At 45.8% G+C, this 22,868-nt stretch overlaps 3 protein-coding genes across 7 annotated transcripts in view; 2 read left to right on the forward strand and 1 right to left on the reverse strand.

Annotated features, from left to right (window-relative positions):
• Window positions 1–4,377: 4,377 nt before the first annotated feature.
• On the reverse strand, window positions 4,378–22,704 carry EXD2 (exonuclease 3'-5' domain containing 2). 4 transcript variants are annotated; one of them, XM_085548999.1, is made up of 9 exons: window positions 22,593–22,704; window positions 14,354–14,750; window positions 13,237–13,493; window positions 12,050–12,176; window positions 11,034–11,359; window positions 9,509–9,615; window positions 9,182–9,317; window positions 8,208–8,564; window positions 4,378–7,036 (listed from the first exon to the last, which is right to left on the reverse strand). In XM_085548999.1, exons 2-9 carry the CDS (start codon window positions 14,693–14,695, stop codon window positions 6,820–6,822), a joined length of 1,869 nt encoding a protein of 622 aa, XP_085405125.1. In that variant the 5' UTR covers window positions 14,696–14,750; window positions 22,593–22,704; the 3' UTR covers window positions 4,378–6,819. The 4 variants fall into 4 exon arrangements, with proteins under 4 accessions (XP_085405125.1, XP_085405124.1, XP_015720191.2 ...); XM_085548998.1 differs by lacking the exon at window positions 22,593–22,704 and adding an exon at window positions 17,935–18,038; XM_015864705.3 differs by lacking the exon at window positions 22,593–22,704 and adding an exon at window positions 15,052–15,191.
• On the forward strand, window positions 14,746–16,201 carry LOC146760727 (uncharacterized). Its single transcript, XM_085549818.1, has 3 exons — window positions 14,746–14,778; window positions 14,811–15,270; window positions 15,700–16,201. Exons 1-3 carry the CDS (start codon window positions 14,746–14,748, stop codon window positions 15,768–15,770), a joined length of 564 nt encoding a protein of 187 aa, XP_085405944.1. The 3' UTR covers window positions 15,771–16,201.
• The window catches only part of DCAF5 (DDB1 and CUL4 associated factor 5), a 57,996-nt gene continuing 57,584 nt past the window's right edge, over window positions 22,457–22,868 (forward strand). For both annotated transcript variants that reach the window (XR_014946629.1, XM_015864703.2), the window contains exon 1: window positions 22,457–22,717. Coding sequence is in view for 1 of the 2 variants with exons in the window: in XM_015864703.2 (XP_015720189.2) it covers window positions 22,507–22,717 (211 nt within the window). In the remaining variant the exon portion in view is untranslated. The remainder of the gene's footprint in view (window positions 22,718–22,868) is intronic.

Below are 22,868 nucleotides of genomic sequence, written 5' to 3' on the forward strand. Positions count from 1 at the left end.
AATGCATGGATGTGGCACTGAGGGATGTGGTTTCACCTGGTTTATCTTTTATTTTGTGCTCTCCCAGCATCACATCCACATCTATCTCCCAATTCTGCCATGCAGTTCCCCCACACTGAAGCTGGCTTTGTCTGGAGATGGGCAGCTGCTCAGACTGTGGTGGTTGGTATTGGTTCCACTTTCCCAGTTCCAGTCCCCTTGATGCTACCCTCACCCTATCCCTGAAAGAGGATGCTTTGAAGCTTAACTTGAAAATTCAATTCCCATACACAGGTTTTCCAGCTGTCCCTCCTCACTGCATCACTCCTGAGGGCATTCCTTCCTCTTCCAGTGCTTGGAGTGAGACCAAGGTTTGTATTTGGTTTGTTGTACAACAAGGAGATCTGATTTCACTGAACTCTGCTCTGAAGAGGGGTGAGAAGAGAGAGCCATGTTTCACCTCTCCCAGCTGGGGCAGAACATACTGCAGCTAACAGTTTTCAGGGAATCACCTGAGATTAAGCAAGCCCTTCTGATGCTTGCAAGAGAAACCTGCTTCTTCTTCTTAGAGGATATCAATAGCAGTGTTTGTCAGAAAGGAGACATAGAAAAATATGGAGAAAAAAAAATGAAAGATGGATATTTCCAATGAGCGGGAAAGGAGATCTGTTCTGCATCTCAGAAACTCGCAGCTGCTTTCTAAGGATCTGAGCTTTCAGAAAAGAGCCTTGTGACACTCTGCAGGACCAGTATTCCCTATGGGAGCTATATGAAGGAGCAACGAAGCATTTCTAATATTGATAGTGCTTGCTTAGGGTCTCCATAACAGGCAAGCCATGGGGAGCAGGAGCAAAAGGCTGAATCATGAAGACAGTGGTGACCACAAAGAGGAGGAGCTCAGCCCCAAGGACTGCCCTCCTGCTCCTTGGTTCCTGAGGCAGGTGGCCCACTCTGGTGTGGTAGCACTCCAGCACGTGGGTCCTCTGTGGGTTCCTGTGTCTGAGGTGCATAATTGCATCCAGCCAAGAGCCCATGGCAGGGATGTAGATTTAATGTCTTTTATTCCCTGTTTTCAGAAAATAAACACATTTACTCACTGCAAGTTTTCACTGCTGACAGAAAGAGGAGCTTGTTGATACACAAGCAACATTGCTTTAATATATTGACAGCATTAAAGCAGTACAACTCCCCCAGGATGGACACAGCTGCTTGATCTGAGGTGTTTATAGCACTGCAGTGCCAGGGGAATGAGCTATAACCATATGGCAGTCTCTGTACCACCCTCCCCCCCCCCAACAGCATCAAATCACATTCTGGTTAGATAAGCAAACAAAAAGTCTACCAAAAAATCCACCCCTAATCAAAATAATAATTAGCAGCATGTAAACAAGACCTAAGCATGGTTTCAGCAGAGGCAATAAGGACCCTGGACTCCTTCTGTGTCCCCTTTGTGTCATTTCCTCAGGGCAGCAAGGCCAACGCACACACAGAGGGAGAGTTCCTATTCCTCTACTACGCACTGTAACTGGGCATTGAGATTACATCTCTCTGGCATCATTCCCCAGTGCCTTTGGATGCTATCATCAACACAGTTCACCAGCAAACACAGGAAGAAGGACAGAGAAGCAAGCTGGAGCAGAACAGTGAGATTCAGTACTAAAGATCAACATGGGTTGCTCCTGTAACTCTGAAGATGCATTCACATCCTTTTGCTAAAACCATTCATCTCAGATCTGCCAAGTTTGGCTACGTTTCTCAGTGACAGGAGACTTGCTATAAAGCACACCTCTCCCCAGCAGTGGGATTTTTGGGAAGGCACTGAGCTGTGTTTTTCAAAGAACTCATTTGGCTCAGTGGTCTTTTTTCTTTATTTTATTTTAATGTTTTGGAGCATCTGTCTGGAGGAACAAAGCTTGGTGTTAAAACACAGGGTGACGAGAGAAGGGGAAGAGTGCATGCCAAGGTCACATCTGCTGCAGCAGCGGCAGCAGCTGCACAACAGCAATATTAAACCTCCCTCTGGTGTAGGATACACACACAGACACTTAAAGGCAAGAAAAATCCACATTAATTAGAGCAGCTCCCAGAGGAGATCTGCATGGCTGGCCTGGCTGTGGGTGACTGAAGGGCACACAGTGAGGATGGGAACAGGGTGCCCATCTGCAGCAGTGACATTCTCAGTTTTATCACCCCTAATTTTGGCAATGGGCAGTGCAGACGGTTTGCAACTGGGGAGCCACTCAGCTCACTGCTTGGGAGGAAGCCTTGTGACCTGTGCCAATAAGCAGTGAGCACCAGGACTAAAGGTGGCTATTTCAAGTGAGTGAAATGAAGATTATCTGCTTCTGTTGCTGTTTTTAAAGCACAGTAGGAGGCATCAGCTCTCCCATCTCTCTACTGGTACTCACTGTGCCTCCCAGCTTCTCTGTCCAAAGTGACTGCAGCACTCACATGCTGCTGGGGGCAAGGGTACCTTCAGCTACTCACTGCGAGCTGGAAACCTTAAAAGAAGCAGAGCAGAACTGGAATGCAAGAAGATGATGGAGCTAGAGCTCATTCACGATGCAGAGAGCAAAACTGCTCAGGTGTTTATGAGGGACTAATGCTCAGCACCATCTAGTGGTCATCACTTGTGGCTGTCACACGCACAACGCCACAAACGGGGCCTGTTAGATTTATGGCTCTTTTCTTCCCCATAACTAATTTGTCAAGAGATGTGCAGCCCAGTCTGACGTTTTCCAGGGCTCTGTATGGATTGCTCAAGTTCTAATCTCATTGCTTGGGCTGACTTTCCTCCTCGCTAGGAGAAGATGTTTTTCTTAAGGGAAAATATCTGTAAAATAGAGGCAGTCTCTCAAGATATCAGCAGAGTGATTTGAGATAGGCAGCTGAACAACATCCAGTATTGCTGCCATTTATCACAGGGGAGCCGGAGGGGGAAAAAGAGAGTGTAATGCTGTAAAACATATGGAAAACATTATCCAAATAGCACAAATACAACATAAAGCCACACGCACAAACAGAGCTCAGATTTGGGCTCCCCATAGCCCTTTCTAGACAAGTCAGGATAATGGGTTTTTATTCACAATGCATTTAAAGGAGATCCCACTCTCATCTTCTCAGCCTGCTGTCAGCAGAGTCCCTCTGCTTTTATTTACAGCTGAACATCCTGGATGGAACCGGAGAACAGAGGAAAAAAGGAGAGCAACTGACAGATGTCCACTGATGTAAAGTACCGTTCAGCATTTCCCAAAGGGGGATCCATCAGAAAGGACGTACTGTTAATCAGTATGAAACACATACATGTCAGATCTCCAAGAGCACACCACAATGCAGAACAGCTTCTTAGAGAATTGCTTCCTGGGGAGGGAACCTGCACATGCAGCTCTTCCCTTAAGCCTACAGGTCCTCCTCAGCCTTTCTCTCATACTTGCCCCATTGGTGCTGAGATGCATAAATATCTTCTCTCTTTTGCTCCCAAATCACCACACAAAGGAAGGAGGAGATCCAGGAGCAGCAGTGGAACCAGACCCGCTGGTTCAGACCAGAGGTGCCATTACACCAGCACACTGCTGAGGGCAGTGGTGGCTCCTTATCCTCCACTTGAGCAAAGTCCCAGTCCCCACAGACATTTAGGCCCAGGACCCGAGCAACAAGGTACCTTCTCAAGGGTTACTGTATTGCCTTTAAAGGGGAGGGAAAAAAACAACTGTAAAATCTGTAAAATGAAATAAAACCTGTTATAGAGAGTGCAGAGTTCAGATCCTCTCCAGGGAGTCAGAGCAATAGAAATGCAAGAGGAAGACAGCTTCCATCCCCAGCATTAATGAGTAACAAACAGAGGAAACTCAAGGAGCCCACAGGGATATGCTTCCTTATCCCTGTCAGTCACAGAGGGTGACAGCTGAGACCTTTAAAAGCTGTCACAGGAAATCAATGCCCTCCAAATGCCAAGCCTGTCAGCAGCATAATTAACACGTCGTGTACAGTCTGCCTGCAAGTGCAGCACTTACTGCAACTCCAGCTCCAGCCTGTGGAAAACTCTGCTTGCCTGGCACCTCCTGCCCCATGGAATTATGCCAAAGTCACTGCACAGCCAAGAAAAGGCAAACTGTGGTGTTTGGGAAGGCAGGAATAAGTTTGCATCCTGTATAAGAAGGCAATCCAACACATCAAAGGTGCTGTTGCTTCTGCAGCTCCAGAGGAGCACCTCTGGAAACAGAAACCAGTGACGAGCTCAGAAAAGTGCTGAGTAAGCCATAAGTGCCAGAGCAGCAAGAAAAACCTCATGGTTTCCTAGCAGTATTATAAACATTGAAGTTCTGTCATTATCCCATGGACTGGCAAAATCTCTGGGATAAGCCCATTGAATTGTAAAAACAAAAGGAAGAAGGCAAGTCTGGTAAAAGAGCAGATTTATACCAAATGTAACAATCAGCAATCAAGACGCATACAGAGTTTTAAGCTGTAGACTGCCTTTGTCTGATCATCGTACATTCCATGGTCCAATCAACTGTACAAGGAGGAAACAGATGTTTGTGTATTCTGATTCTCCCAGTAGGTCCCCTGCTAGTTCATAAACCAACAAAGCCCAGCAAGTGCCCGTGGTAACCATACGCAAAACCTACTGAATAGTAAAAAGCAAACGTTCTATTAAAAGGCAGAAAATTTTAAAGCACAATCATCTACAAAAATAATCTATTTCTACACAATAAATATACCATTTCTCTCTTCTTTCAAGTTGATTTAAAATCACTCAAGGATATCTTACAAACAGCAATGAGGAATTTTAGTTTATATTGTGTGGGAAAGCTTTCCTTGCAAACTCCTATTTCTGAATTAATTTGAAAAGAAAAAGGTCTTCTGAGATACTGCATTACTCAACATCAAGGGACCTCTAGTCCAATTCCTATCTCAAAATAATTTTCTTTACTCAGTAAACAGAAATGACAACAGCCCTGTGGCCAGCTCTTAGGTCCCTGTAAGGAATGACAGCTTTATCAGCTGTTCATGCATCAGAACCAAGGGAGAAAAATGAAACGGCTAAGAAGTGAGATGGACATTTGGTACTCCTGACTGCTGAAAGGGCTTTTCTGAGCCACACAATGAGCTCTCGCTGCCTGAAGTCAGCAGAGAGAGGAAATAGCATTACCTGAGCACATGCTCAAAATGCTTTGAAGAAATACAGTTCTACCCAGGCTGCCATTGTAGACAGGAGGGTCTCGCTGAGATTACCATCAGCTACGCGAATGAGCACAGAGATAGTACACATCTGGACAGATCTATTTTTGTTAAGACCTGCCAAGGGCAAAGGAAAGGCATAAAATTTCCCTTATAATGAGAATGGTTTGATTTGCCATTCTGCATTAAGAATTATTTATCGTGAATCTTTGACGCCTTTCACCTGCTGCAGCTCCTCCAGGATGGCATAAACACACCATTTCTGCACGGCTCCTCTTTATCTCAAGCAGGCTCTGCTACAGGGCTGGTTTTCACCCTGAAATTTCTTGAACTGTCTGATAGTGGAGACTTTCCACCCTAAACACAGCAAGTCCAGGATACCATCCAAAAGTTATTAAGAAATATATAACATAGAGTGAAATATGGCAAGGGTCACATTGGAACTTCTTTACAGAGGCTTACAGAAGATGAGCACAGTCTCATTCAGAAATACAGTTCACCTCATGCAGTCAAAATCATCAAAACTGACTTTAAAGAAAGGGGTATTTATTTTTATAGTCGTATTTTAACTAAGGTCTAACCCCACAAATATGCAAGGAAGTCAAGACAGTAACACATTTTTAATAACAACAGTAATAGTTAGCACACACTGCCTTAAGGCTTCAAAGAATTTTACAAAACCTTGACTAATGAATCCTCACAACACCCTTGTGAGATAGGTAAGTACTATTAGTCTCATTTTAGAGACAGGGAAACAGGTATGGAGAGTACGATCTGATCGTCACCACAAATCAAATCCAAGAAGAAATCACCTGATTTTCTAGTTTCCTTCCACACATGATCTGACTTCTTAAAAAAAAAAAAAAAAGCTGGTCTTTAAATAAAGTTTGTTTCTTATTCCTTTTAAGACACTTGGTTGAGTTTCACTCTAATGTGAAATGTTACCTGCCAAGAGCTACTCACAATAAACAAGCAGAATTAGGGAAAAAACGTTGCTTTCTTTTTCTTAAACAGACTCTGTGCTGCTGGAAGTTGTTTTAAAAAGTCTCGACATAGATGCTTCCATGCTGCCAGAATCCAACAGTATCACTTCTTCTCAGGCAACAGGAAACTCACTGAGACCTGTTGCAGTGCTGCAAAAACTTTGCAGAATCTGAAACAAACAAAAAGTAAGATTTCTTTGCTACTTCCAAACAAGGAAACTCTCTCTAGCGGGGCATCTTCTCCAGGAAGAACTCATGTGGGTACAACTGCACTGAAAGCAAAGAAAGATTTATTATCAGGAGATGCTGGTGGTGCAGCCAAGGTGCACATCTATCTCTTGAAAACCTGGTAATGTTCATACATCGTGTTCTATGTTAAAAGAGATGGTCTGGAGGTACCAGACATCCCAAGGATAGAAAATAACTCCCAATAATCAAGTGGAGCAGAAAAATTCCTTTAGCATATCACTCCTGCACTGAACTATCCAGTGACAGTCTAGGATTAAAAATTCCAAACCAACTGATAAAATTCAAGTCAGCGGATTAACTCTTGGTAAAATGTCAACTCTGGCAGACCCACTCAGGCCAGGCTCCGATGTTAGTGGAGAAACAGAAATAAAAGTAGTCTTTCCACATTCAGTTACATACGTCCATTAGTCACTATCTTAAGTTAGTTTCACGACAGCTCGATCTGAAGATCCTCCCCATACTTTCGGATCAGCTTTGTGTGGTTGTGGTCCACCGACCACTGCTCTGGGAGGTGTTTGGGCTGCATGCTGTCCAAGAAATGCTGCCGCCAGCGTCTCTCCAACTGCATAAGGGAGCGCAGGCCTCCTCTAGCACAACACTGTACCACCTTCAGTCCATGTGGCACGTAGCTCTCATTGCAGATTCTGCCAGGAGAAAAGCAGAGTTTATTTTCACACAAGCCCACTGTCAGACTCCAGACTCATCTAAAAGGAACAGCAAGATGCTGAAGATGCCTTCAGCTGCAGGGTTTAATTACAGCCACATGGTAAGCTAACAAGGAGGGGACCCAGGAGGGAGAATTAAACTTTGCTTCAGTGCCAGACTGCTTTCTGGAACACAGCTACAGTGGGAAGCCAGGTTCTTTGAAATGAGAAAGTGTTATTCTTTTATAGCAATACTAAATAAAGCTCTCAAGGCCCATCACATGCTTCTCAGGAGACAGACTGCAAATTTCCAAGGCAAGAACAATATGCTGCTCCAGAGCCTCAATCCTGCCCATTGGACTCCCTGCCTGGATATGTACTGAGATGTAACATTGGCACGTTCCAAACAACAGTGAGCTTAACAAGGAGAAAATATCTTCATGCAGTGAGACCAGATACTGGTTAAAAGATATTTGGGAAGGCTGAGAGAAAGAAGAGGAGGGGTGACTGAAAGACAAATCATACCAGAAGTCTCCCACTTTGACATGCCCTTCAAAAGGAGCAGAAAATAGTGGAAGGCATGAGAAGTGAGTAAGAATAGATGGAGATCTCTGGAAAATAAATGGAAAGGGGGGAAAAAAGTCCAAGGGCTGCAGCCTACAACATACCACTACCAGGGTGGGGGCAAAGACAGTAAAACAAAAACACAGGAAGAAATCTGGGGTTCATCTGTCTACTTAGAGATTCACAGTACAGCACAGACAGCTGTCTTCTTTCTCTCCTTGATTTCCAGTTAAGTTTATCAGAGTACTATAAATCCAGACTCTGCAGGTTTACACAAGCAATAAAGTTGCCTTTTCAGAGGATTATTTTTCCTGTGCAGAAGACTCCCTATTCTCAAATTCAGAAATCCCTTAACTTGACATTATTGTATGGAAGATACTTCATACGTCAAGAAGACCTGTAATGGGTGTCATCATTTTTTTCACTTAAGGGCTTAGAAGGAAAATGTCAGCATGTATGAACCTCAGCTCTGCAAATGCTGCTGGATTTTGATTTACTTTGCTTCATTCATATTTACCCAAGGCTCTTTGTGTAGACTTCCTTTCCCTGAATTCACATGCTAACATGAATTACTAAAATGTTATGTCTACAGCTGGGTTTGTTATACCTGGTTTCCAGACCAGCTGCTTCCTGCAGCATCTCTGGGGTCACAGCTTCCACGTTAAAGAAGTCCTTGATGCCTTGCAGGAGTTCTGCCTTTCGAGGGTCTGGCAGGCTGTCTGCATTCAGCAGAGCTCGGGCCCCGGAGCGCACCTGTCGGCGCAGAGGGTCCTCCAGCAGACGGACTCCTTCCTCAGAGCCAATGGGAGCACCAAACTCCTCAGCCAGCTGCTGCTTGAGATGGTTGTCATAGTAATTGGAGACAGCATGGCAGGAGGTGCAGAGCAGGAGCACGTCATGGGAGTTGTGGTCCTTCATCTGAATTGGGAAGTGCCTTCGGTACTCATGAGGAACAATGTTCTTCCTGGAGAAGAAGCAGATGGTTCAACTAAATTTGCCTGGAGCTGCTACTGTCCAGTTCCTCCTCTAGCCCACAAAAGTACAACTAACAATACTGTAGTTGTACTAAAGTACAACTAATACTATAGGTCCAGGAAAACAAAGAACACAAGGGTCAAGACCCTCAATGCACTAAGAGGATCTGCAGCTCTTTCCTTGTATTTCTCTCAGCAAGTTCTCTGTGCATTTCCATTTTTCCTTGTTGTGACCTCAGACTTCAGGTCACCTAAACCTTTCAAAAATATAAGGACCAAGTACTAGAAGGAATAGTATATTTATTTTCAGAAGACGAGCCATGGGAACAGCATGTGTTTGCATACCGCTTCCTCCTGTAATTAAAACTGCAAGACATACATGTTCTCTCCACAGGCCAGCTCCTTCCTCAGTAAGAAGAGGGAAGGTTGGCCTATGCAGTGCCAAACCTACCCAGATGCAATTGATCACAGAGCATTCAAACAGCAATAGACCATCCAGGATTTGAACAAGCACAGTGTTTCATGCAACTAACTTCTGGATGCCAAACTAGATGCAGACTTCAGTCCTGTTTTATGTGTTTTTCTCTTATCCCACTGAACAACTCACCGGATATAGGACTCCCGTTTGCCACATACAACACACAGGTTTTCTTTAACCATCAGATAATAATCAACTTCAGACTCAGGACGTCCTGAAGGCTCAAACCGTAGCTTCACAACAAATGGGTCTGTGCTAACTAGATCTGAAAGAGTAAAGGCAAAGAGAATATTCAAGACAGATTTGTATTCCAGTCTATGATAAAGATGTTAGAACAAAGGAGACATTCAGAAAAGCGTTTCCAGTAAAATGGGCACCAAAAATTCAGGCCCTGTGAATGAACACAGTATAAAAGTGCTGTATTTCAAACACCAGCTAGAAAAATTGCATGCTCACCTCCAATCCCCTTGTCCAGATACCACTGAGCTTTCTTGCGATCACAAGTGCACAAGGGCTGTCCATCTGGTGCATGCAGGAAGCAATTGTCATACAGAGGAGATTTTCTGTAAACAAGGACAGCATTGCAGAAACTATAATAGCACAACAGATAAAATTATATGCAATCTAGCTAAAGGATTTCTGCTCATGTCCATGAGGGTGGGTGGAAAAAAAAACACACACAAAAAACAATAGTGATATGGGAGGAATCTTTCCACTGCACATCGACAATTCAGCTCAAACAACATTGTAAATGAGAATACATTCAAACTAAACTTACTTACAGAAGGGAAGAAAAGAAGATGACTTTTGAAATCAAAACCAATCTTACTACAGAACCAGTGTGCTGGAGATACTATAAAGAAAGAGTCTACACGTCTCTCAGCAAACCAAGCGTGGTTAAAAACAATAAATAAATAAACAAGCAAACACAGTGAGATCTCATTCTAGCTTGGAATGCAATTTTGTTTAAATTTTAATCCTCCCGTGAGATGCAATCTTCCTGTTTTCTCCAATACGGGTTCTAAGTTTAAAAAAATCTGAAGGGACTTATTGTATACAACAGAATAGTTTGTTAATGACTGATAATAAAATCAGTATTATCGACTACATTACAACATCTCCATTGCCAGTCCAATAAACTTGAAAAGGAGAAAACAAATACTGTAACAAATGTTTTTTCTTCCCAAATACAGGCAGTTGCAAAAGATTTCAGTTCCTACATCCAAGTGATTCATTTTCTTAGAGTGCATCTAAACAACACCAAAAATGCTGGCTCTCCATGTCTCCTACTGCACTAAGAGACCTCAAAGAGAGCTCTCCTACCTGTTTCATTTAAAAGAACCAAACTTGCAATGGCAAAAGACCATAGGAATTTAGGATTTGCCCTACAAAACAGCCTGCTGGTTGGAGATCCTAAATACAGCAACAGCTACCTCTGCAATGACAGAGTAGAACCGTCCTCTCCTCCCTCCACAACCCACACAGAAGTGCAGCGCTTTGACACTGTTACAGATGGTCCTTCCTGCACTGCCTGGCACCTAGCACCTTCTTTCAGGTCTGCTCAGTCTCTTGACACCTCAGAACTGAAGCAGCTCATGAGGCAGACCCTGTTCACAAGATCTGCTCTACCCAGTTTTACACCTTTACCCTGAAGGAGGCAAGGCACAGCTGTTGGGCAGTCAATATCACCGCTCCCTCCTGCTGAGACTCTGTTCCTGAGCTAATGTCTCAATATTATAAGGAAAGGTAAAAACCAAAGGTATCCTCTTGATCTTTTCACAACCTACTACAGACCTGAGTGCTCCTGCCAACTTTCAGTAGAGGAAAGCTGGGAAAATAGAAATAGGATCTGGTTCTTGTGAATGCTGAGACCTGTTTCCCTCCCTAGCTTGGATTATCCACTTTATTTAACAAGTAGAGCAGGAAGTCCCAATCAGTTTTCAGCTGTGATTCAAGGAATAAAATTTACTTAGATACTTACCTTGCAGAATATCCCACACCCAAAGGCTTTCGCTTCTGCCTCCGAGGGTCTCTCATTTGCTGACTGCCAGAAGAATGGACATTCACCAAAGATTTCCGATTCTTTCCTTTCTGAGGAGAACGTGCCTCTCCACTCTTGTCCTCTCCTGTGCTGCCACTTTTTCTCCCTTTAAATGGGATATCCACCAAGCCTTGGCATTTACTCAATACTTTTTCCCAAACAGAAACAGAATTTTCACCTTTGGACGCAGCAGGGAGACAGGCAAATCCCAGCAAATGGAGGAATAGAGCCACTGACACCTGGGCATCCCTAGCAGCATAGAGAACCTGCAGAAAAGCATAGACATTGACATACTGGCAAATGGCAAACACTCTCAAGCACCACCAGCCTTTAATACTAGATCCAGCAAAGCCAGGAGCTGGATTTATTTCCCTTCAAAACTCACACAAGGCTCTGGCAGTTGATTGATGCTTTCATACCACTGCATACACTACATTTTAGGGTCAGTCAAACCTGAAATGCTCACAGGTGCTCTCACACACTACCGACTAACATTCACCATGATTATTTGTCTTGTCACTCCCTCTACTGGTCACTAATTTTGTACACATTCACAGCAAGACTGAAGAACACGAGCAATTAGGGAAACCACAATAGATGATGAACACGGGTTTGGTTTTCAGCGTGTCTCTAATATTGCACTGACTGCTATGTATTGGAGGGGAAAAAAGAGTGAGGATTTGGGTGCACAAATACTCCTAGGGATCTTGCCTCAGAGATCTTCAAGAATTAAAGAAAGCAAAAGTCAAGAATCCACTGAGAATTATAGAAATTCACCTTCACAGAAAAGGAGGGAAACTCCGGCACAGAGTTCATAACTGACTTCACATCACAGATACACAGAAGCTACTGAGGCAGAACTCAAAGAAGGCACAGATCTCCATATTACAGTGCCTCTCCCCTCACAAAAAGGTTCCTTTTCCTCCCAAAATACTAAGTTAAAGCGGAAGACACACCTGATCTTGTGTCAGTTCTTCTGCCTCCCAGTTGCTGCAACGCGTATGAGGAGACTTGTCAAGTGGGCAGTTCAGGACTTTTTCAGCTAAAGACTTAAGGCTAAGGCAGTTGTGAAGTAGATCCTTCCTTCAGTTTTAACAAAGAAAGTGAAACAAACATTAAAAACAAAACTAAACACTCACGCATATTCGGATGGCCTCATACAGCCTGATTCTGTCAGAACACAGTGCACTTGATGCACAGCTCCCACTCAAGCAGCACATAGCAGCTGCCTGTCAGCTTTACAGGCCCTCTCCCTCCCCCTCCGCTAAAATGCCCATCTTAGATCTGGCAATCATCTAGTGTCTGCAATATGCAAAATAGGCAAGGCTGGGAGCTGATAACATTTAGGGCTGAAATATTCTGCTCTGAACTACCTGCTTACCAAAGAGAGATCTGGCATTGAGTGATGGATTCTCTGCCCCAGGCTGTTAAGCAAACAGTCAGGCCTAGAGACAATTTTTTGAACAGTAGGAGAACCAGGAATGGCTCAAGAGGAATCCTGGCCTCTAGGGACAAGAAGCCCATCCTCCTCAATAGAAAGGCACCACCAGGTCAGCAAAACCATGCCCCACATCACTAATGCCACACATATACCAAACACAAAGAACATTCAAAGTAAAGCATTTCATTTTAGGAGAGACGAGGAATGAAACCACAACTGTAACCCATAAATGGAAGCATTGTCACTATAAAAGAATATTAAAACTAATTTTTGTCACTTTTCAAGAAATCCTGTCATTCAGCAGTTCCACTGATGTGCCACTAGCATATTTACCCCATACCAGTGAGCAGTATACTCAACATCTGTATACATGCTGATCACTCTACCTGCATTATATCACCATTCTTGGCCTTCATACAGGCTTAAGCATTATACTCAGAAAAGCCTTTACAAGTGTTACAGGAGAAGACTGGCATGCTTAACATTCATGAAGGTCTCCTTTCCTTTCAGACCACAGAATATGGACATGATGTGTTCTTGGGATGCTGCTGTCAACACTCATGCTCTCCATGAGAGCGCACCACCCCAAGAACCCCAGACCTACCTACCTGGCATCATCCAGCACATAGAAACTACCTTTTAAACATTTAAACAATACAAACGATGCACTCGACACATCTGCCTCTGTCTTCAGATACTCACCGCTGCCTCATGGCTAAGTATCGGAGATCCACGCTCCCTTTGACTGGAAGACTATAATCCTGAAGTAACTTGCAAGCATCTTCCCAGCATCCTACTCCCACTTTCAACACAGCATCATCTGCCATGATGTCCAGCAGGGTCTTTGGGACAGGCTGTCCATTGGCAACAAGCCTGGGCAGCCGAATGAGAACACAAAGGCCACTGGAAGAAGCAATCTGTAGGAGGGATACAGGATTTGCTTTTCCTTCCACAGACACCTGAAAGAAAGATAAAAATCACAGGCTGAGTTTCAGCATTACTGGCAATATTGCAGCTGGAACAAATTACAGAAGAAGACACCAAAACCAGGAAATACTTGTCAGAATATGTAGTCAAGAGTTGTTATATGTGTCTAATTGGTTTTTTGCCCTGAGCATTATGTGATCTGTCCTGCAGCTACTTCTTGCCACACTCACAGAAATTTCCCTCCTGTAATCCTTACCCCCCATAGCAGAGCTGGCAGAAGAGAGCACACACATTCCTTAATCCTAGTCAGCACAAAGCCACCCACTATGTAAGTGCTTATGGCAAAAACATTGTTTAACTGCACTTATACTAATGAATGTGGTGTGAATAAACTTCCAGACAGAAACATGGCAAAGTTGAGCTTCATAAATGACTCTAAGTCTGCACTGAGAGTTCACATAAGCAAACACGCAAGTGGAATCAGAGCCCCGCTCCCTGGGACAGCCAGTGAGCTCTAGCTACTGTCAGCAGATAAGAAAGATACCCTCTTCTGATTTATTTAATGAATACTTTCCTCAGTACATAGCTGGACTTCAGACAGTATAAACCAAAATCACTTTTACAAAATGAAAACATTGTCCAGAACACAGAGTGCTTTCAAGCTATCGCCCAACGTTTAGAACCACATCTACAATGTCACAGGAAACAGATACAAGTAGCGAATTACAAACCTATCATCAGCAGACTTAAATGCGCGAACAGTCACCGTTAGCGGGTACTCCGCTGGTGCCATCAGGAGTCCCAATGGCCCAGTTGTATCCATGTGAGCCCTTCCCTTGAGGATTCCCTGTGGCAATTTGCAATAGAAGGGAGATGCGCTCTGCTCACTCACCCACTCGCAGTCCATCCCAAGCACCGGCCACTTCTCCAGCTCCTTCTTCAGCAAAGGCTCCACCCGTTCCCACTCCTGCCGCTCCGACACGATCGCTATATCGGCGACGAGGCTCCTCTCCACGCAGGAAAGGCCGGGGGATGCGAACAGGGGCAGCTCTTCCCTGCCCGCCGCCTCGCTCTCTTTAAGCCCGTCCGGCCGCTCCCCCGCCGCCCCGTCCCGCAGTGTCCCGCTGGGCGCTGTGCCCCTCCGGCGCTGGGCGGCCTTCCACAGAACCAGCCCGCCCGCGGCGATGCCCAGCAGGGCCGCCAAAGCCACGGGCACTGCCGCCTGCCTGGGCATTTCGTAACGCTGCGCTTCAGCCTCTCCAAGCGGCGCGGTGGGGTTTTATCATGGCCTGCAAACGGAAACAGCAGAGGGGGGGAGTTAGACACGACGCAGCCACGCGCGTTCCGAGCTCCGAGACACCCACGTCGGCAGCGGCACGGAGCGAGCTCCGGGCACGGAGCGCATCCCGGCAGCAGCCGCTCAGCTCGGCCGGGCCGCAGCCGCCGCTGTCCCGGGTAACCCCGCAGCGCCCCGCTGCGATGCGCTCCGTTCGGCCGCTCGGGGCTCCTCCGTGGACGCGTACCGCTCCCCTTCGCTCCCGGCCAGGGGCCGCCGCCCTTCCCCAGGCTCCCCGCCGGGCCGACCACTACCTGCGTCTCCTTGGAACGGCCGCCGGCTGCAGGAACCCCTGGCGGGGCGGCCGCGGCGCGCACCGGGACGCTTAAAGAGGCGGACGCTTCCTCTTCCCCGGAGCTGCGGGCGGCCCGCGGGCGCCGCCATGTTGTACGGCAGTCGGCAGAGGGGGCGGGGGCGGCCTCCGGACACGGGATGCAGCCGCAGCTCCGGGACTGCGGGCGTAGCACGTGGGGGTGGCGGCACCCGGCGGGGAGAAGGAGAAGGGAGTAACAAAGCAGGACGGGAAATGGAGACGGGAGAGCCGCCTGCTTAGCGGCCAGTGAGAGACAGGCGGAGAGCTGGGGAAACAAAAGGGGAAATCACGGGGAGGGATTGAGGGTTAGGAGAGGATGCGCTGCTGTCAGAGCTCCGGAGAAGCCCCAATCTCGTGGGAGCTCACGGCCGCCGGAGCGGCTCGTTCCTTCACAGCTCCCCTCGTTTCCGAGTGTCTGTGCTGACGGACTCCCAGCTATTTGCATCTGCTATAGATGAAATATAGAAGTACTGCTCACAGAGGCTCTGTCTCTGTAGCAGTTAGATGGGAACATTCTCCTGTCTTCTCTCTCTCCCCCCTCTCTTCATTCTCCTGCTTTCCCCAGAGCACACACTGCTTTGTTTTACAGGGCCATCACCACCTAGCACAGACCCGGAGCACCACTTGGATGTTACCATGATTCCTGTTCAACCTGACTGACCACTTCCTGCTCCCTTGCTCCAGCACCAGCATTCCTTAATGACAGCAGCACAGGTTCAGGGAACTCAGCTGGGGCTGTATAGTCCAGAGGAAAAAAGCAAACATCTGGATTTACCACACTCTTACTTCAGAGACCGTGTAATCAAGAGCAAGGGATGGGAAGAAGGCCCAGAACCCCTCCGTGACTGCACTGCAGAACCCAGCTGCTCTGTTAGGCGGTGACAGGGTATCTGTAATAAGTCGATCAGAGACTCAAGAACTTAAAAATCTGAACAAATCTGCAACGTTTATTACAAATGTGCTGTTACAGATAAACTGACATCCACCTAGAAATCTGAAATAGACCAGTCTTTCCTTTTACAAAGTGTTTGTTTTAGTTTCTAAGCTAATAGGAATTCTGTGTAAAATCATAAAGGAGGGGGAAATAAAATGCCCTAGCATTTATCACACAGTGAAAGTCTTGCAGAGATACGATGTAATACCCAAGCATAGCTTTTGAACAATAATGGGACTGTGTCCTTGGCTGCATCTGAAACCTGTATTCTTCATGGTATCACTGACATCAGCAGAGCCCTGTAAGCCACAAGTCTCTTTAACAGCTTGTCTTACTACCTACATACTTGATGAATTCAAGTATAAATGTTAAAGTAAAAATAAATGAAAGTAACTGATGCATCAGTGTGATCTGGAAGGGAAAAAGAATAAAAGAAAAAAAAAAAGTCCCCAAAGCCTGATGGGGACATTGCAGAAGAAAAGAAGGTAACCAAGATACCAACTAATGGTATAACCTTACTTATGGGAAATCAGCTGCAGCTGGTAACTGAAGCTTTTACGTGGTAAACAGCTGGATTTACTTTTCCCTCTCTTTCTCTCTGGTACCTTATCTGAGATCTTTACAGAGACAGCAGTTAGAAGATTCATTTTTAGCCTGATTTCCTAAGGAAGACTGCTGGTGCTTCTGCCTATGGATCCCCTTTCTTCCTCCCTTTCCTTGCCAAAAAAGCATGTCTCAGCCATTGCCCAATTCCATCTAGATTTGTACAAAGAGATAGAACTTTTAATGATGACTGCTGTGAAATGCAAAGCGGAGTCAATTAGAGGATAATACAATTGCCACTGATAAAATGGCAAGAATGCTCAGACGCTGCTTAATATACATCAGAGAATCCACACAGCAGTGCCACATCAGGACAAGTCCATAGGAAACCAGGCTTCGCTTGTTCTGCTGCTCACAGGAAAAAAATAATATATATATATATGTATTTTTATAATCCCATTAGCTCATCCTTTAACAGAGAGAAGAGTACAGTAAATGACTCAGTGTTCAAAGGAAAATCAATGATAGTGGAATATCAAAGGAAAGAGGCTCCAGTCAAGACTCAAATTGCTGTTAGCAGACAATGAGCAGAGAGCTGCGTGTAGTCCCCACTAGCTCATTAATAACACTCCATTTGGGGCCCCATCCCAAGCTACATAAGAAAGGCAAACTCACATTTCAACTCCTAATGTCATTTATCTTCATTGTGTGGATGCTTGTAACCCCATGACTACATATTCAAATAAGTAATTCTGAGCGGGGTCTGTTTTAATAAGGCTGATATCAGGGAAGTAGTAGGACCACTTCTTTTGTCAGAAGTCAGAGTGAGATCAGTTTAAAATCAACCATCAAACCACATCCTAAAGGCTCAGTTGCACAATGGAACGAGGTGGATGGAATTTAGCCCCTGGCTGAAAAAACAATTCTGCTTCCCTCTTCTGCCTGTAACCTTCCTTTTGCTGCCTCGCTTCTACAAACATGGATGCCAGTTTGGTTCAAGGAATTTAGTGGACAGAAAGCTAATAGCGAAAAAATAGAGTTTTCTTGTGGTTTAACTCCTTGGACTGCTCACCATAGAACCAGATCTCAGTGAAACTACATCCTAAGCCAATAGATGAATCAGCTGCAACCCAGTCAGTGCAGGAATCTGCCAGAGTTTGCATGTTTTGTAAAGAATCTGATCTGCTCTCAGAGGTGTGAGCTGCCAGACTGATCCCATGAGGATGAGTTATATTAACATGAATCATCATCAACATATTTCTTCATTAATTGCCAACTCTTTCACTGCATATGTAGGAATTGAGAGGAATTTCACAATTCTGTTTCTTGAAGAGCTGATCAACTTACCTCAGTGGCTGAGTTCCAGAAGATAAAGTAAGTTGGCCCCAGCTCATGGTTGCTGAGAAAGTGACATCCCCTAGATCTCCTCAATCTCTGCTCCCTGCTACACGCTCCTGACTGGCTTGTGCTGATTTTGGCACTCAACAGGACACTCAACAGGAGCCAAACGAACTCTGCAAAGTGGTAGACAAACAGGTCCAATGAGTAGCAGCACCAGTACAAAGGAAGTGACAGAAGACACAGCCAAGAAAAGTAAATCCTTACAGAAGATACAAGTCATTAAGTAGGTTTGGCTACATGTTAAAGCTACATCTTAAGCTTAATACCTCTCACCACCCAAAATAAATAAATAAATAAATAAATAAATAAACCCAAGGCTGTTCTCAATAAGTGAAAGCCTTTACCCTGCCCCGTCTCCCTCTCTGCCACATTTGTAGACTGACTGCACAGACATTGAGCTACCTGTAACTTCTCCGTTTCCACTGTGGATTAACCAAAGCCATTCAGAAGCTCAGTAGAACACAGAAAATGTATTTGGAACTCACCGTCTTTGACCTGACACAATGAAGCATGCTTCACTTTAAATCTTGTTCTACCTATTTAGCCTTCCTTCCAAGTGTTCTTAGACAGATTCTCCTCATGCTGCGTCACAGAGCTTTATCCTTGGTCTTCTGCTTTTATCCTCCCACGTTTTTTTTCAGAGTTATCTCATCTGAAATACAAGTACCAACTCTTTGCAGATGATTTACAGCTCTTCTCCTTTCCCCAAAGCTATCTATCCAAACTTAAATCATAGCCATTCTCTCTTTGTGGATGACTAGCAGGAAGCTATAGCTCAGCAAAGCTAGAACCTGGTTCTTTCTCTTCCTTGGATGTCCTCTTCTTTGTGTATATCTGTGGATAACACCACCAGTCTAACATCCATTTCAAGCTTCTGTGCCAACTTTTAGCTCTGGCTGAGACCTCTGTAGATCCTAGCATCCAGGCTATGCCTACATTTAGACTTGTGCTACAAGGCACCTGTAAAACAAGGTCCTTTGATCCATCCACACAACTAAGTCTTTTGTTTAGGTCTTTTTCTTCCATAACTGAATTGCTCCAAACACCTTTCCCTCCAGCATTAACCAGCACAGCTCATAACACAACAGCCTTTAACAGCTGTAAATGCCATGATTTGACAATACAGTAAAGCTGACTATAGTCCTCCCGTTAATGATCAAATACACCACAACCATCAAATGGAAACCACTAATGCAATTTTAACTCATTCTGCCAATTTAAATTTCATCAGTAGAAATGTTGATGGGATAATTTTGTACCAGAAGACATTCAAACAACATCAGGTATTGTCAGCCCCTGCAGAGGCAAAGGAAAAACTGTAGAATGGGCACAAACTGATGTGAGAACAATGTGACAGCATGGCCATACCTGGTCTGGAGTATTTTAGCAGTGCTGGGAGATCTGGCTGTACACAGGCCTAGAATTAGCAACCTTAAAACCACAGCCTAAGATTATTTATGTAGATAATTACTCTGACCACATCACTTCTCTGTTGGAAGCATTCTTGTAGTTCCTTGTTCTGTATTGCATCAAGCATTATTTACTCATCTACATTTCCAAGAGCCTCTACAGAAAGTCACTCCCTGTTCATTATCTCCCATTTCCTTTTCAGTTGGCTCCTCCTTTGTATTGTCCCCTCGTTAAAGTTACAACCAAAACATTTTAATGCTTTATTTCATGCTGCACGGAGGAGACTACACACATCCTACAAAATTCAGCTGTTTATGCAGTGAGTACAAACAAACTCTGAACTCTCCTGCCAAATCTGCAGACTGGCCTAACCTGGGCTAGTTTGACCCATGGTATTCAAATGGTCCCGGTACTTTTCCCTACAAGAAAACATGTCCCACAAAACAGTAATTTGTGGAAGTTGAGTTGGTTTTACTAAGTACCATCCACACCTCTGTAACATCCCAAGCTGCAGAAGTTTTCTCACGGAGCTAGAAAAAGGCACTTCATTGATGGCACTCCAGCATGATTCAGATCCATTGTGCATGTGTTCTTATGAGATTACAGCATTCAGGCACTAACACAGCAACACGGTATTTTCAGAGAAAAATACTGCCACAGTATTTTAAATGTTAAATATTTTCAAAATTAATTGAAAGAAGGGAATCAGAACGCACTGCAAAAGAAACACTTCAAAGCACTGCTTTAATCTGTGTGGGTCTTGAAACAATATTGCATGTAGCAAAAAAGGCAGGCAGCCTGCTATTGGTTTTCTTGCAGATTCTGGCAACATGATAACTTCTTTCTGATTGCTTAAAGATGTGATTGAAAAGCCTCAGTGAAATCTTTCCTGAAAATCCTGGATTTTTAGGAAGTAATTTAATTTATATACATCTGACCATGCGAGTACACAGCCTTCCTAGAGACTACGTTCAGTACATGAAGGAAAACCTCAGGAGATCTGACTATGCCATATCAAATGAAAAGTTCTTACATCTGCTTATTTCAGTATAGAAACAAATAGCCAATACTTCAGGAAAGGAGAGAAAATAAACCACATGTGACAGAAGTGACAGCCACATTACGTAATGTATTTCTGGAAGGCTCTTGGATCATACAGTGATGCAAGCTGCATGGGAAGCACAGAGGAGAGAATGGAATAGAAACTGCTGCAGTCAGTTCAGAGTCTATAGGATTATCACTTACATTACATTATCATTATCACTAAACTGTGCTGGGAATTTAGAAATAAACAACAGTTTCTGGTGTAATTGTAACGCTGTCGAATTTCATAGCATGCAAGCAAAAGAGCAGCAAAGTAGGATTTATACCAGTACAATTCACCTGAGCCTGCAGCTAGAGTAATAAACACAAATCATGACAGACAGGGCCCTCGCCTCCTTGCACCAAGGCTTGCTACACACCTTACCCTGCAATAGCTGCCTCTCCACAGCTGGAACCGAGCAGCTCAGTTGCAGGAAAGATTAAGCATTCTTGGTTTCTACTTCCATATTTACACTGCTAACCATCACCCCAACAGAAATCATTTAACAGACAGTGTTAAGATATTCCCCTTATACAATTACTGTATCTTTCATTAACCTTCAAGTTCTGATCTTTAGACCCACGGATATCACATGTGGATAAGTTGAAATATAAGGGGTGTTCAGCGATTTTGAAAATTCCATTAGAAGCCAGAAGTTTGTTACTATGTTAAAAGCAAGGCAATAGTGATGCCAACCACACAGCATGGCTTACAGGTGTGGCTTTTATCTGTAGTCCTAACAACGGAGAATCCTAAGCACTCGACTTTCTCTAGTGAAATCGCTTAAGCTCCTGCTGAGAAGCTGCCCCTGAACGTGGCTCCAAGTGCTGCTGCCATACCAGTTTGTGTCAGGAAGGGGCTTGGTTTGTTTGTTTTCAAGTTTGGGGACCCCCCGATCTCAGTGGGCACAGTGCCGTGCAGGGCAGGCCATGACTGCCAGGCCAATTCCTCATCTCCCCAAACCACAGTTTCTCTGGGTGCTACTTCTCAGACACCTGTGGGAACATCCAGACCTGACAGCTTCATGCTGCAGCTGTGAGACTGCATACCTCATGTGCGTGGGACTGCAGCCACTTGCCAGGTGATGCTCCCGTTGCCCTCACACAGCATCAGATGTTAAACATAGAGTACACCGTGCTGTGAAGGAGGAGAATGAACATGTTTTTTCCTCACAAAAACACAGGTGAGGGTGCCATGAACCCATGAAGTGCAGCACAGCTCAGTTCCATCTGTTTAACTGGCTGTCTTTTAGTGTTCTGCTGCTGCTGCTAATTAGAATGAGATTCACCCACGTTTCCCCTGGAGCGGAGTCCTGAGAGCGCAAGGGGCACCACCATTTGATCGGTGGTGAGGGCGGGCAGGGCAAGCAGCACACCTCACATTGCCACACAGAAACTTAAAATCAACAAGTTCCTGCGGACACACTGCAGGAAATCCCACAGAAGCTGTTCAACGTTAGGGGAGAGGATAAATCCCAGCTCCAGGAGCACGCACAGAGGCACGCTCCCCTCACACCCTTCCATCTCCTACTCGGCCGTGCCTCGGTTTCCCCGAGGCCGGCAGCTCCTCGCCTCCTCCGGCCGGGCCGGCTTCTAGAAGGAACGCGGTGGGGAGTGAGACTTAAAACGAGGAGAGGGGAGGGGAGGGGAGCGCCGCGATGAGCGACCCGGCACCGCGTCCGCCTGCGGAGGCACCTGCCCGTTGTCGCCGCAGAGCGGCCGCGGGGCCGGGGAGCTGCGAGTTTCTCGGCGCCCCCCGCGCCGCTACGGAGTTAAAAACGGCGGCGCGACGTTAGAGCCGGGCCGGCGGCGGGGAGGCGCGGGCTGCAGCTGAGGATCAGCTGCTGAGGGGAGTGGGGAGGAGCCAGCGGGATCAGGAAGCGGCGGAGTGTCTAACACCTCTCTGCCATGGCTGGCTAAAGAAAAATCATCATAACCATAACAAGGGGGGAAGCAGGGGAGGGGAGGCGGCGGCGGGGGAAGGGGCGGCGGGGAAGGAGCGGCGGGGAGCGGCGCGGCGGCAGCATGAAGAGGCGCGGCCGGGGGGGCAGCATGCGCTCCGTGGTGGGGTTCCTGTCCCAGCGGGGCTTGGAGGGGGACCCCCTGCTCACCCACGACTTCCAGCGGCGACGCCTGCGGGGCTGCAGGAACCTCTACAAGAAGGACCTCCTGGGCCACTTCGGCTGTGTCAATGCCATTGAATTCTCCAACAATGGAGGCCAGTGGCTGGTCTCAGGTAAAGCGGGCGCTCCCCGGCCCTCGCCCCCCTTCCCACCGCCCCCTCCCTCGCTTAAGCATCCTCCTCCCCGGCCTCTCCCCTCGGCCCGGGGGGAGCCGCGGTGCCCGCAGCCGTGCCCGGAGTCGGCCCGCAACGGTGCTCCCCATGT

The sequence above is a fragment of the Coturnix japonica genome, chromosome 5 (assembly GCF_054131305.1).
Source record: "Coturnix japonica strain WE chromosome 5, WE-NBRP24, whole genome shotgun sequence".
In the NCBI taxonomy this organism is placed as follows: Eukaryota; Metazoa; Chordata; class Aves; order Galliformes; family Phasianidae; genus Coturnix; species Coturnix japonica.